Consider the following 15,224-nt stretch of genomic DNA (forward strand, 5'->3'; position numbering starts at 1 on the left):
TTTCTACTGTCTAGTTTGGTATACTGATAGCCTGCTAGCAAAGATAGCAAATCGACCGACTGGCCAGGCCGTAGAAAGTGCGCTGATTTGTCGTCACTGAAGTGAGCGACCGACTAAAAATCATGGAATGTTGTTATCGCCGGTTTGGATGGAGTCTAAGAAAGATACTGTGGGACCGTGGAGTACGATAGAGGGTTTTATGGAAAGGCTTACTGGTGTGGGAATTACGGTATTCTCCTCAGCCCTACCGAACGGATGTCGCCCGTGCACATCGGATGCGAGCGCAGCCGACTCCCGCAGAGTTTTAGAGCATCAGGTAGACAGGAAGTTAGCGGCTCCGCCATCGCTCGGTGTGGGCACGGCGGGTCGTCCACGCAGGCAACGGTCGTGGAGATTGGCGGCGGGGTTTTCTCCATACGGGTAACGCATTGAGGAGTCCAGTACGATACGTGGATGTTTCAGGATCTTTGACACCCGACTCTACCTCGTTTAGACCTTATAAGTCGATTCTAGCTTTAATTTTTGCTTCCACGGTATGACACAGCGACCTCCTCGCCCCGTGCCTTGCGATATATCTGTCAGCGCGAGCCTATGTTTCTTGCATTTACCAAATATGGCGGCTGGCTTAACGTGCCAGCAAGCGGACCACTCCACTCAGCTGTCGTATCTTGCCTTGTATGCCTGTGTCGGTCGCGCACTCATCCCGTGTGGTAGGAATAGTGCCATCTAGTGGATGGACTGGGAAGTGACAGTTAGCGCAAGACGGTTATAGTCGCATAGATGAAAGTTGGGACTACGCACACGGAATGCGGCAATACACAGGGGCGGATACAGGATTTCGTGAGTGTGTGGAGGGACGGGGGGGACGCAATATTGTGCGCCATCCCAGAGTTTAAGACCCCTCCTCACATTATGGCCTTTAAATCCGGATATGCTTAGCATGCTATTTTTGATGTGGGAACTCATCTTACTGTGTGTGGCCCCAAACAAACTAGGCGTGCTTCATAGCCACATGCATTGAGTTTATCAGTTTTCTCCAGATCATAGTGATTCTTGTCATATTGAAACTAGGTGTTTTGGAAAATAGCAAAATACATTAAAGTTCGCTGCTAAGTGCCATCGAAATGAAGCAATAACTTCATCCCTAGCCTAACCACGGCTAGCCTGCCGGCCGATAAGATCAGCCGATGGCTGATGACTCATGCGGAGCTTTTGCTTTGTCTGTTATAAGGGATAGAAACATCCTGGCGTTCAAAATGCTTAAAACGTGATGCGAACGCCGTATAAGTGCCGCAAATTAAATAACCAAGGGAAATGGCACATACGGCGCGGGCGACAAGTAAAGTTATGTTCAATAGACGCACGTAAAACTCGTCGGAGCATATCCCACCCTTGCTTTAAGGCTGGGGCACCAAGGTCAATGGGGACGGAACCTGAGCGATCATGGATGCCGCGGAGGGCCAATAATGGGGCTTCCGTCAAGAAGTATAGGGTCTCAGAGGAAGCGAGAAGAGCCAAGACCAACGTTATTGGCTCTTCAACGATCGGGAGTGCCCCGGCAGGTTGACACATAGAGCCCCGGTCAGAGCGCAAGGCCCTGTGAGCAAAGGGGTATCATCCATGACCACTGTGCGTGAACTTATGTCTGTGCGGTCAAGATTGTCCGGGCAGGTTAAAATAAATGGCCCCGATGGGAGTGAGGGGTACTTCGCAAACGAGATCAAATGAAAAGAGACCTGGATCAATGTTAAGTGCCCCTGATAGTCAAGTGGCTTGGTGCCCTACTTCTTATGGGCTCAGAAACAGCACACGACCCTCCGAGCCAGTGGAAAGTACCCGAGATCAATATCAATGGCCGCCGACTAGCTGAGTGTACGTCGGCACATGGGGCCACGGCAAAAGGGTGTCGAATCTTTTGACCGAATGGGAGGAGTCCGATGGCACTATTAACCGGCCATTTAAATATTGCATCGGCCGATATCACCATTTTTGCTCAGCTCACCCTCCGACAGTGTAGGGGTGGAGGGAGTTCTACGGTGAGCGACGTGTGCTGCTGCCGGCGTCGCTAAATGTTGTGCGCCGCCGGCTGCCGCTGCCACGCCTCCCCGCAAGAGCGAATTTATGATGAGGACCCCGTTGGTCAGCATACGAGCCAGATGATATTAGTGCACGACTCGGCACGTTGTGACTTCGGTACACCCGACATCAACACACTTATGTGGACTACGGAGCTAAGATGAAGCGGGCGACCGGGGCATTGGCGAGATGGTGGGCCCGATCAGGCACCGTGAACGGCTGTCTCCCCGCCCATGGGTGTGCGCCCTTAAACACGGCAACGCAATGGCGAATTATATTGGCGAGGGCCTGCTGGATCATAACCATGGGAGCCCCCCACCCCCCTCCCGGCGTTAACTAATCCACGGAGACTCCACGCAATCGGCGCCCCATCACACTTCCTCCAAGCACACACATAAGCTGTCACCCACGTCAACCCACTCTCCTTGGCTTCCACACGGATGGGACCCCCCACCCGCCCTTCTTCCAGCGCCTTGGCATTGCAATTGGCTCGTCTGCGTGGGTCCTCGATAAGTTAGGTTTTTTATCGCATTTCAAACCTTCGAGAAAACCACGTTTAAGCCCTGTTTAACGTGTATCCGAAAATGGACGGTGACTCGTTCCCTCACCTGACCTCCAGGGTGACGGCTCCCTGTTTGGACGACACTCCCCGTGCTCCATTCACGATGGGCGGCCCACCATTCGCTCGGTCACGCCCAGCGCTCGCAGCTTTCCGCTGCCGCGCACGCGCCTTAGGTATCGCCTCGTCCAGCACGGAAACGTCGCCTCCGGCGCTTCCGCGCCCTGACCTCCCGCCTGCCGGAGCGACCTTTGCGAGGCACCGCCCCACGGCGCGGCCCTCAGAGGCCTGGAGGTAGACAGCGCCCCCGATGGGACGGTGGAGCCCCTTGGCAGACGACGAGTGCCCGGAGTAACCCGCGTTCACGCCTTACGGCCTCATCAGCTGGCGTGCTCTGGAGGCTCGGCCTGACCGGCCTGTCCGGCGACCTGGTTCCTCGCCGCACTTCCTACGGGCGTCGATGGCGGGGTCTCTATCCGTCCCGAACATCCCGTCATCAAACGCCCATAAGGCCTGGCGTACACCACGTCGGAACAGAGCAGGCCGTGTCCTGTTCCGTCCCAAGGCGGGAACACCACGGATAGACCCCGCCACCGCCGTCCATAATCCGGCATGCCGGGCGGTGCCCACTGGTCCTAGATCATACCATGACCTATGCCTCTTTTATGCCGTCGGGCCTGGATTCTAATGGGAAACAGTAACACGAGTCAGCTGTCTTCGAAAAAAAGGAGCGACATCTTGCTTTGAGCCGCGCTACCCACAAACATATATCTGCGTAAAAGCAGGGCTGCAGTCGTCTGGCCCCTCGACCCTGCCGTAGCCACGCCGTGGTGCTCACTTGCCGGCGGGCCGCTAGCACTGGACTGCCCGGTCCATCCACACCAAGGCACCGCCATCTACAGCTTCGGAGCCGGCTAACGAGCGAGCCGTCGCACCCAAGCGTGCGTCCACGGCTCCGGACACAGCGCCGTCCAACACCGGGCACGAGGGCCCTCCCACCGCCTGGACCAATCCCTTTCGAGCCTCTCCCCCACGCTAAACCATCGAAACGCAAGCCGTCGCCTGTATGTACAACAAAAATTACACCCACCCCCACCCCCTTTTCGCCCACTCTTCGGGAGGGGACTAATCGCCGTGGCCTGCGCGCGCCCGGTGGGAATGGAAAAAAGGGCACGCCGGAGCGCCAGCCATCCATGGTCCCGTGGGAGGGTGGACAACAGCCCAGGCACTCAGGTCGTGCGTGCTGTCGCCGGTGACCGTCGCCCGCCGTGCCTGATATCGCAGTCGGGTGCCGCGAGCTGGAGCTTGGAGAGTCGACCTCGAGGTGTGGCTGCAGGCGTTGGGCGCACTCCCTGGCACTGACGGTCTCCGGAGCCCCTTCCACGATGTTTTATCGATTTTCGACGTCTCTTTACCGGGTCGGCCCGCCCTCGTCTTCTCGCGTGGCTGGGCCAGATCTCGGGCGTGGTGTCGCTGACGATGGCGCAAGGCCCACCCGCTCTTGGCTCGGGCGGGCCCTGTGCGTCCCCATCTGCCCAGTTCACACTTGGCGTGGCTCTTCTGATGGCATCTGGGGCGACGGCGGGCCGGCGCGGCAGGGCTTGCTGGGGCGAAGCAGCAAACATCCTAACAACATGTTATCTGCACATTCCTGTGCACATGTTGCGTCGCCGGTCGCCTGCTCTCGCCCACATTTTTGTTGGCGTGATGGACAATTTTGACAGATGGGGCCGCCGTCCTGGTTGTTCCGCGGGAAGCACGTGGCGTTGTTTTGACGATGTGAGCTGATCGGCTGAAGCGTCGAGCCGAGCCGCATTCTTCTCCCGGCCTGATGGACATGTTTGTTCGTGGGGGGAGCTCTGGACCATGGCCGGCTGGTCCGCTGTTTCACGCTCCGTGCGCGCGGTACCACCGGTCTCGGACGGGTTCCGCGCGGGATGACGAAGTATGAAAATGTACGTAATGTATGTTTTCTCACAATTTCCGCACAGATCATCAGCCACAACACCGGACTTACCGTGACTTCCATTCGAAACAAAGTATCAACGTGGGCTCATGGTAATGCCGGTCAAGAGGTTTTTCTTGTAAAACCCAATTGTTTGTTCAAGATTTAAATTTGTCGTACCATATGTGAGAAACAGAGAAATATATGTATCTAAAATTACTGTAATGTTTCCCTAATTTCACAATGCCTTGCTAATCCATAAACCCGTGCAACGGTCTGTGCTCCGGTACACAAGGCGCCAGCCGAGCTGTCTGCAAGAGATACGGTAGTAGAAGAAGAAAACACGCCAGCAGGAGAAAAAAGACAGATTTGCCGTCGCGTCTTCTTTTTCATAACTTCGGGAGAGTGCCCATTTGATGGGTGCCGTACTTTTTTTGCAGACAGTGGCATTCTTTTCTATAACATTGACCTGTGGCCTAGAAATATGGAAAAATGATCCGTTCACGAGTATCGCACGACCCGAAGTTGTTCACGCTTGTGTTCGCGACACGCATTCAGCAGTAAAATCTCACTAACAGCCTATCATCTTCCGCGGAATGTACCACATGTGCAGCACTATCGCCTTTGCGAATGTATCAGCGGCCATGCTGTTTTGACCATAAACGAAAAGCAGCCTGTAATATCACGAGGATCTAATGACGCTTCTATGGCGTCCCCAATCAGAAGGCGATTTTGAAAACGGCTCTAAATAAAACCTTTCGTAATCTGCGGGCATGTAACTCAGGATCCAGAGCGTTTTGGGTCTTAAAAAGTGAATATCCGTGAACTGCATCAAAATGTCTTCATGACGGCTATTTCAGTTCAAAACGCCAAACGAATGTGGAACATTCCCTTTAAATAGCCCTGTCGATTTAGGAAAACTTGTTTGTGGAGACTTGAGCTGAACTTTCAAAGGTAAACGTAGGACGCTGGAGCGACACATGCCGAGGATTTATTTAGAACTTACTGCTGCTGAGAGGAGCAACGGCTTTGAGGCAAAAGAGGCCGAGCATCGCTGGTGCAGGCCTCTTACACTGCCCGTTACACCTCAAGCTTGGCATACTGATCGGTGGACAGGCGTGAGATAAAACGTTTTTGATCGCCATCATATTGCACATACAGCTAAATGAAGGTGATGGCGGTGTAAAGGACAAAATCCTCTAGTTTCTGAGCTACACGCCCCCGATGTGCATGCTATTACTTACAAACCAATTCAAGGCAGCCGAGGCATCCATGACGCTGTAGGAACGGTGTTGAAATCCTACCATCCCATGCGGTGCGGACCATGCGGCATTCGAAGTCAATATGCATATTCATGCTAAATTTTCTAAGAAGTCAACTTTTTTGCGCGAGAGTATAGTCAGGCCATCGGAAATTTAAGCAGATTTCCGACGTGATAAAACAAAACCAAGCTATGAATGTGAGGCGGCTGGCGTGCTACCACAAAGTAATCCTTCTTCATGAGATGATTACAACGGGGCAGCCATCAGCACTGGCAGCTATGCTCAACACAAACGTTGACAGGACAGGCTGCTGTCGACTACAACCTCCTGCCACACTACGTGAGGGTTGCCAACCACTCGTGTTTTGCTGGCACGGTTAGCCAGGGTTTTTACATGCCATGGGGACATGAAGATGCGTTTTTAATGGATGTGAGATGTATATGCTTTTCGTTGAATGAATGAACCTTCCTGTACCTTGGAATGTTTTAAGACAATACGACAGGCATGTATTTTATCCTTTGATGAAATACAAGGTACATTGGAATGTGCTGCAACGTGAATACATACCCCATTGTCGAGCTGCTTATATCTGGTGACTTGAGCACGGATTTCACACACAATGACAGTCCACTGACTCTTAGATATGTTGTGCAAGCTATGCAAGATTCCTATGGCAATGGCAGCGATTGCGTTAAGGGTCAGATCACGTCAGAAAACAGGTCCGACCCTGTCGAGCATTGCGACACGTTAAGCTCTCGCCACCAAAATCTGCCGTTAGCCAGACATTGCGCGATCAGATGGTAGGGATCACGGCATACACACAAGCACTGCTTCGCGTGAGATTTGTTCCCAGAAATTACATAAGCAACTAAAACTGACTGTTCCGCTCAAAAGTATACAAATAGATGTAAGTGAGTTTATTCCACCACTTGCTTACTTCATATCTTCAAATGTTGAGCGTTTCCTTTACGAGAACATTTCAGAACAGACACGGAGAGTGCAGAGAACTCCATGCCTTATTCCTTGTCAGTAACATCGGGTCTGACGCAACTGCGATCTATTCCCCACACCTCGGAAATTTTGACTGACTTGGTTGGCTGTTTCCGACTGACGTAGGCACATAGGTGGCAGAAAGCCGGGTACCAACCAACCCGGTAGCTGTTGCGCCATGCGAAGTAGCTTTCATACGCGGTGCGGTTCTCCATGAGAGATGTGAGATAGGTTGCCAGCAGCTGCACGCTGGCAAAATCCTGCACGTGAATGAAGGAGTTGGGTGGGGCCACGCGACGGTAGGACTCGGGCGACGCTCCACGCACCACCGGCACTATACCCGCCCGCAGAGCGTGCCAGAACTTTTCTGTAATGTAGTCTTCGCACAGGCTGTTCTCAAATGACAGGTAGAAGAAGTGCGACGCAGCAAGAGTTCGGTAGCAGGCCTCCGCGTTCCTTCCACCGCCTTGGTCGCTGGGGCACTTAAGCGTTCCGCATCTGCCGTAGATGTCCACGACAAGATGCCGTGCGAGCTTCTGGACGTATTCCTCCCTCTTGGAGTGGGTGCTGCAGTGCGACACCACCCAGGCAGCTGCGCGGACTCTGTCGGTACACGAACATTGATTGCTGGACGTTTGTGTATGGACTACAGACTAAACAAAGTTCAGGAGACATTGCGAACTGAAATGAAATGGTGGCATGCTTCGAATTGCAGAAGCTTGCTACGGAATCAGCTGGCTCGCACAAGTCTTGCACTGAAGAAGGAGCCAGTCGCCAGTGTTTTTGTACTTCTTTGCTATTCTTCGAAAATTCATTGGAAGTTCCTCCCCCTCTCTCTCTCTCACTCTCTCTCTCTCCTAGCTTTATAGCTCAGCTCAGTTTAACACACACACACACATACACACACAGATATATATATATATATATATATATATATATATATATATATATATATACTTGTATAACTGTGATTGCGTAAATGTGTCATTGTGTAAATGTGATTGTAAGCACACACATCACACGGTTCATCAAATGTGTCATGAAAAATTACACTCTTCAAGAAAATGACCTTTTGTGAGCCTCTCGATGCAACATTGTGACCACAGTAGCAAATGTTATGGGTAGTTTAGGTGATGCAATAGAATTCGAGACGAGGGTCGATGCACGATGCAACACAACGATAGACACTTCGGTCACCTTTTCATTAAAGTGGCGTCTATTACTTGTTACTTTTGGGATATCTGCTAAAATACAAAAAGGCAATACATATATATATATATATATATATATATATGTATATACACAAACACACGACACACAAACACACGACATAGTATGGCACAGCATAGCTTTCGCCTTTGTTGAAAGAACACAGGGGATCAGTGCACAAAAGATGCCATAAGCGTCTGTCATTCCATGACCATGGATGCACCGCACAATAGCGCAAAACTTGCTAATGCGGTACGCAGCATCACAACAGTGTTGTGATGCACACATATCACGATCTCAATGTACTGTGCTTGACAAAATGGCAACATGATTACAGAATTACAGTACGACTGGCCGAAGGTATCACAAAAAATTAAGAAGGTATCACGAGAAACAGACAGGACAAGGAGTTGGTTGGATAGATTACCTCTTGGAGAACTCTGGCAGCTCCCCTGTTTGTTTCCCAGCCACTGTTGTGCCGTATGGAGAGAAGACATCCGCGTGACGGTGATAAGTCATTGTTATGTTGAAGAAGTAGTCCAGCGAATTTAAAAGGTTCACCTTTCGCATTGGGGATTCCATCATATAGAAAACAAATTGCTGATCTTGCCGTCTGTGTTCAGGAAGATCTGTCGCGTTCATGTAAAATCCATTGAACAGGACAGCACGAGCTTGACGAAGCAAGGATCTGTTTGCGGTCGTAAGGCAGTTCTTCACCGGGCAGCCACTGAAAGGCTTCTGGCCTAATCCATTATAGAAGACAGGTCTGTCCTGATAATGTGTCCAATAGAGGAGTATGTTGACCCCAGTGTGGTTAGACGAAATAGGCTTCCGTAACGGATGGCTGACCATGGATGTCTCCATTTCGGTATCATTTCGAACCAGCCTGGTGCCGAGCGCAAAGAGCGGCTCATGGCTGAACACTTGTTTCCAGGGGTTTCCAACGAATGTATATGTAGTCAGAAAGAGCGCAATAGTACAGAAAATGAGTTTTTTGTTTGAACATAACTTTTCCATTGACTTCCGCGATCCTCCAAATGTGCATCTGAAAAGTGACGCAATGTCAGTCAAAACAACGCATCACAACGTTGAACCTCGTTGCCCAACACGCATTGGCAAGTTTTGTCATCGGCTCCATTCTGAGCTGCTTACGGTGCCAGACGAATGTCTGGCACACTAGCTTAAACTCAATGGCTCATGCTGTCGAGCGAGGGGCAAAAGATGGAGGCTATTTGGCAGTGGACTCCGTCATGCCCACTTAAAATCAGGGCATATTTTTCTTTCCACCCAGTACTTGGGATAAGGCTGGTGACGAGCGGGGGAAGTGAGACAAGTTGTGGTTGTTTCCATGGCGTTTGGTGTTTCCTAGTTTCAGCCTACACGTGTTGACGGTAGTATGCATTGGACATATGGGCAACTCTGGAGCACATGCGTATGGCGTGATCAGAGATGATTTAAAGAATTAACCTTCCCGAACTGTACAATAGGCGAACGTTCAAAATGTCCGCAGTTTATCATGTCCACTATCCTTGTGATTTGAGGCCATTATAAGCTCTGAGCAACATCAACTATGGATAACATGAACTATGGATGACATGAATTGTGGGCATTATGCACTGTGGACACGCTAAACATTATGGACTGTACCATATGAAAACCACAAATGAACAAATTCACACTGCAGAATCCGGCGTGCACAATCAGCAACAAGAACAGCGGCGAAGGATATAAAGTAGTAAGGAACAACGCAAATCTTGACCATTACATGCGACGTGTACATGGGGCGGTTTGTGTTGGATGTGGTTCGATATGGCTAGAACCCAACCAGAAGGGTAGATGCTTGAGGCATCAATATGTTGATTACAAGGTCATAACAACGAATGCACAAAAAGCAATTCGGTAGTCAAATGAGAATGAGGCGATTTGGAATGTGTTTCGGCACAGTGACACGATAATCAGTTCATGCAGTGACTTTTCACTATTAACACTGCCCTAAGGAATTAAGCATGGCATGGATATTTTTATCATTTCTGATGGCACAATGCCGTAGATCTGAGCAGCATTCATGAATTGATCATTCAGATCCACCTATTGTCAAAAAGTGTAGTTTTGGCACAGGTATCGATACCTTAGATCCTGAGATATGCATAGTTTTGCTCCAATCCACCACCCCGGACCTCAAGGTGGATCCGCGTTAATATTCCTAGCTGACACCATTCACTGTTTCCCTCCCAAATGCTGTTAATCAAACTTAGAGCAGACCGCAACACACTATAATGCAAGAAAGGGGTATATCAGGCGCAGCACTCAACTTATACAGCTCGAGACCTTCATCATGCGCCGGTCGGGCACGGGAACGCTTTCAGTGGTCTACCCTGGTAGATCAACCTAGCTATCGCACGTAATGTTACCATGTAAATATAAATGTAAATGTAATTACGTAATGTCACGAAACCGTGACCAGAATGGAGCTACAACCCTAACCGCAATAAACCCGCAAACCGGAACCCTCGATGCGAAATGCTTACCCTCTACATCCATCTGCACATATTTTAACTCTGTCTTTTTCATTCACACATCTACCGAAAAGAGGTAGCCTGGACATATGATTTTTGGGGTAAAATTAGATCAGCAGCCTCGACCAAGGTACAGACACTGCATGACAGTACATGTACATGCAGTACATGACACTACATGCAACAGCATGTTTCAATCTCGCGAAACAAGGCGCGCTTGTCTGAGTGCGGTTACGGCGGATCATAACGGGTCAGCGTGTTGTCCCAGGGAACAACGTCACAAATATCTTAAAATCCGAACATTTGCATGATATCAAAGCCTGTGTTTTGCGTTTTCAGCTCTCGGTGTTGACGGTGGATGCGTGGGTGGATGCGGAGATGACGGTGGAGGCGAAAGCTTCAGTGCCGGAGGAGGCGGTGGCTGCAGGTTGGGGAAATACGAATCCGGAATACCTCTGCGCTCCAGTGGCCAGTGCTGCCGCCATGGTCAGACGGTTCCTACCGCTGGAAAAATGAGGGAAGCCGCTGATGTTTTACAGTGTGCTGGAGCACGTTAGATCCAGCTTAAACAAGTCGGCAGGGGAATTACTTTTGACGTGCTCGATACAGCAGACTCACAATGACCTTGTGTTCCAATAACAATTTGCTGGAGGATGTTTATTTTTACTGTACACCGTTTGGTCGCATGAAGAAGCAAACGATGTATTTCTTGAATAATTACTAAAGCTGTCTTGGCAAAGTTGGTAATACACCGGTCAGCTTGTTTGCTTTTGTAGCATTTCGCCCTTGATCTACGAGGTTGTCTACCGAAGTTAACCACGAGTTGATAGTCCCTTTCTGTACTCTAGAAAATATATACTCTAGAAAATATTCTAGGAAAATATAAACGCTTGGCGGGTCGAAAGTGTTGATCAATCGGCTTAGTAATAGCTTTCAGAGGACCGCAAATTTTTTACCACACACTTGCAGCTATGTTCAAAATGTGCTACGACATATGACAACACATAGTAGCAGAGCCGCAGCCAGAGCTTTGACAAGGGGGACACAGGGTTGCTAAAGAGGCCCCCTGAAAGTAAAAGGGCATCCCCAAAAATCACCTGATATGGCTTATTTATTGATGGGGGGCACGTTTTCACGTATATGACTATATGTATATATTTATATGTACATATGTTCTGTCCTAAACATGTATTCAATAAACTGAAAAATATCATGCCTTAAATGACTGCATGAAATAAATCGCCGGCGCTCTTTACTTTGAAATGGTCCAATGAACTCTTTTTAAGACGCTGGGACCCAGAAACTTCGTCAGAATTTTCATCTGGGCTGTACAGAGACAGCAAGAATCCCGCGAATGTGGGTTGAAGAGCAAAATGGGTCAACAATTTGCATTAACATGGCCAAGCATGTTTGTCTGGATATTTTCAACATTCAGGCAGAATCGATTCGTGGAACTAATTATGTAACGTATCCTTGACCATGCGAGATCGCATGTCTCAGCAACGAAAACCTCGACGCTAGGCGTCGCAGTCTCCATAGGTAGTGCAGCGTCGATCTGGTGGTTAATATAAGGCTGCGGCCAACAAGTGCTGGAAAATGATGATGCATTTGAAATAAGTACCGTTGAACGCTTTCAGGCATCAAATCGTACGCGCGCGCGGCGCCCGCCCCCTGGCGTTACTTGCAGTGGCCAACGCCGTTTTGGCTGGCGAGGCGCTTCACGTGCCGTGGCCGTCTGTGCCGAGGGCCCGACTCGGCTCACTGCCCCTGCCACATAACTGTGCTCCCCCCCCCCCCCCCCCCACCCGCTCATGGTGCCCGCGCCGCCGGGAGGTGCCGCTAGCCGATTACCGTCAAACACATGCATAAACCAGGTTGTGGCCTTCCCGCACCATAACTTTCGGCGGTAATTCATGCCGGTAAAAGTGCATAGTTTGGCATCGCGGCTGTTTTGGCGCATTGTTGCGATGAACCGTGGCGTTGACTGTCACGCTCAAGATTTGGGGGTACCTCTTATGCGACAAGCAACAACCAATGGAATGACAGCAATGGAAAATCCAACAAGTGTAATTCATAGATGGTCACAATAATGAGCAATTACGTGCCCGGGAAAGCCGGGTACGTAATGTTCATTTACGTTCGCATCGCGGTCATCCGGTCAGCAATGTTCGTCTTAATTAAAAACACTGGCATTGCGGGGCGGCCAGATGTCATGTATATCATGCATCTCAATTCACCTGGTTGGCTCTCTTTACGTACACCACGACAGCCATTGCAGAATTGACGGACATCAATTACGTGTGTTCATAACGCGGAGTTTTTGTCTGTGGGAATCACCTAACAACGTGCCGTTTGGCAGATCTGAAGCCCGAAATGTTCCAGATTGGTACGTTTTCTGGCGATACTTTATGGTATGTAACGGCAAATTTGAACATGTACTTCAGACGTTATGACAGTGACGCACGCGTAAAACACGTTATTATAAATGTTATGACCATGCGCTCGGTGTTGGGCTCCCGCCGAGCTACGAAAGCAATCGACAAAGGTAGAATAGATGACTGCATTTTTTTCATTTCAACCGCTGATAAATGATGCAGACCATCGACAACGGACAAGTACAATGCACTCACAACTCCGATAAAATTGTGATGCACTTTTTCTGAACGTTGTCTTGTCACACTGCGCATGCCTCTTAAACATGCGCGTCGTTTTTTTCCCATTTCGGAATCCCAATTCAATCGCGACGCCAGCGGCACATCACAACACTGACACAAGACAACGTACACGTGTACAAATTTCCTGACCCGACGCCCACTATCGCACCCCACATTACGTATTTTCCCATGCTGATTGCTCTTTGTTCAGGCTTTTCATTTTAAAATTCGATGCACACTGACTTTTGGTACTTCCGGTTGTGTGTTTAAAAGGCTGCCACTGGGCGTTCAAGAAAGGGAAATTCCCTCCTTATTCTTTTTTGTCTCCAGTTTGTCACACAATCTAAATCGTCTCCTGACCCCCCCCCCCCCCCAACGCGATGCATTGAGTTGTGTCGAGAACGTGCTTCGATAAGCCCGAATGGGTTTTATCCGCGTTTCTCATCGCCCACTGTTGTTTACGCTTTCTGGTCTGTAAGCTTCTACACATTCCCCCAAATTTCCCCTCCCCACATCAACATTTCTCCATTCACATGTGTGTCGGTAAATTATTTCTGTCTTTTCATCCTTTTTTAACTTGTCTTTGGGCCACACTGGGTAAGTTTTAAGACCAAAAGACGGGAATAATGCATCGATGCATATGTGCGTGCGGAAAGGTTTATGTGGGGGAGACTTCTAGAACTTTAAAGACCGGCAGTGGTCAACACCAGTGAGTGTTGAGAAACGATGGTATAAACCATTATCGGCATATCGAAGCTTGTTCCGGGCACAGGTCATTGCATCGCGTAGGGAGGGGGGAAAATTCTACATTAGGAGGGAAACTGGAGAAAAAGGAAGAGTACAGAGGGTATTTCCATTTCTAGACAGACAGCTGGATATCAAATCGGGGTACCAATAACGCATGTGTATCAAATTTTAAAATGAAAAGACTGAAGGACAGTCGGCTTGGGGCAATGTGTTTTAGCGTCGTTATATGCTGTACGCGCCGCTATTGAATCGGCTCCGAAAATGGGAAAAAAGCTATGCACGTGTTTAAGAGGTATGCGCTGCATCAAATAGTTGTTATGGGACAAGGCAACATTAAAAAAGTGCACTGTAATCGCATCGAAGTTGTGAGTGCATTGCACGTGCTTTTCTTGAACGATTCGCATTATTTATCTGCGGTTGAAATGTCGCAGATATCTAATACGGCCAGCCATCTCTTATACTTTTGTTGTCTCAGGAGGATCAGTATGTTAGATTACACACGACTTTTAGCTTTTTTTTAATGCGTGTCTGAATCTCTTTTTGTGAATAGCATTGCCTGACCAAGGCTGATAGGGAAAGGGATCGAGATCATCCCCAAAGTTTTCGTTGAGTATAAGCAAGCTGGTTGGAATACAAATTTTACATTTACGATGTCCCTGTTCAGTAACATTATCAAACATATCAGAACGTGAAGTGTGTGCTAAAAAAGCTTTTTCAAGACAAAACCCAGCACGCAAATGCAAATTAGGCGGCGTCCACGTTATCCAAAAGCCGCTGACCTCATAGCTCACGTGCAGCACAGGTGGAGGTGACCGGCGTCAGAACCAGGGCGAATGCGAGCAATGGACTGAACCAAGGCTTCGGTATCACCAAGCAGTGATCCGCTGTTGTAGCTACGGCGCATGCGCGGCATGGCGACGTGAACGCTACAGGCCGGGCATAGTTTACGGTGCGGCGTAAAAACTGCTCAGATAGCAAGTCTGGTCGCCGCCGATTCGGAAGGAAAAGGGCCATTGGTACGGAGCTACATGCAACAGAAGTGCATCTTGGAAATCTAACGGGAGAAAACGACGTTGCAATAACATCAATTCTTTCCAATAGGTCCGATGGGAAGCGCAGGTGCGTGGGAACAATGATCGCGCGGGGGGGGGGGGGGGCTTGCCTCGATGTTCTGAAAATTGCACGTCAGTCTATGAACGTTGACTGCCGGAAAACAGCCTAAACATAGCTGGTGATTGAAGCAGAGACAAGGGCAATAGCGGAAGA

General features: G+C 49.4%; 1 protein-coding gene across 2 annotated transcripts; it reads right to left on the reverse strand.

Annotated features, from left to right (window-relative positions):
- Positions 1-6,331: 6,331 nt before the first annotated feature.
- Positions 6,332-14,798, reverse strand: LOC119091188 (alpha-(1,3)-fucosyltransferase C-like). Of its 2 annotated transcripts, XM_037213842.1 has the most exons (3): positions 14,738-14,798; positions 8,469-9,086; positions 6,332-7,435 (listed from the first exon to the last, which is right to left on the reverse strand). In XM_037213842.1, exons 1-3 carry the CDS (start codon positions 14,740-14,742, stop codon positions 6,859-6,861), a joined length of 1,200 nt encoding a protein of 399 aa, XP_037069737.1. In that variant the 5' UTR covers positions 14,743-14,798; the 3' UTR covers positions 6,332-6,858. The 2 variants fall into 2 exon arrangements, with proteins under 2 accessions (XP_037069737.1, XP_037069738.1); XM_037213843.1 differs by lacking the exon at positions 8,469-9,086 and having other exon boundaries at positions 14,738-14,787.
- Between the last annotated feature and the right edge of the window lie 426 nt (positions 14,799-15,224).

This window comes from Pollicipes pollicipes, unplaced genomic scaffold (assembly GCF_011947565.3).
Source record: "Pollicipes pollicipes isolate AB1234 unplaced genomic scaffold, Ppol_2.1 Scaffold_3405;HRSCAF=4002_pilon_pilon_pilon, whole genome shotgun sequence".
In the NCBI taxonomy this organism is placed as follows: domain Eukaryota; kingdom Metazoa; phylum Arthropoda; class Thecostraca; order Pollicipedomorpha; family Pollicipedidae; genus Pollicipes; species Pollicipes pollicipes.

Coding starts and splice junctions, on each gene's coding strand:
- LOC119091188 (XM_037213842.1), bottom strand. Junction 7,436..8,468: donor CTGCCAGAGTTCTCCAAGAG/GTAATCTATCCA, acceptor GTGTACCGACAG/AGTCCGCGCAGCTGCCTGGG.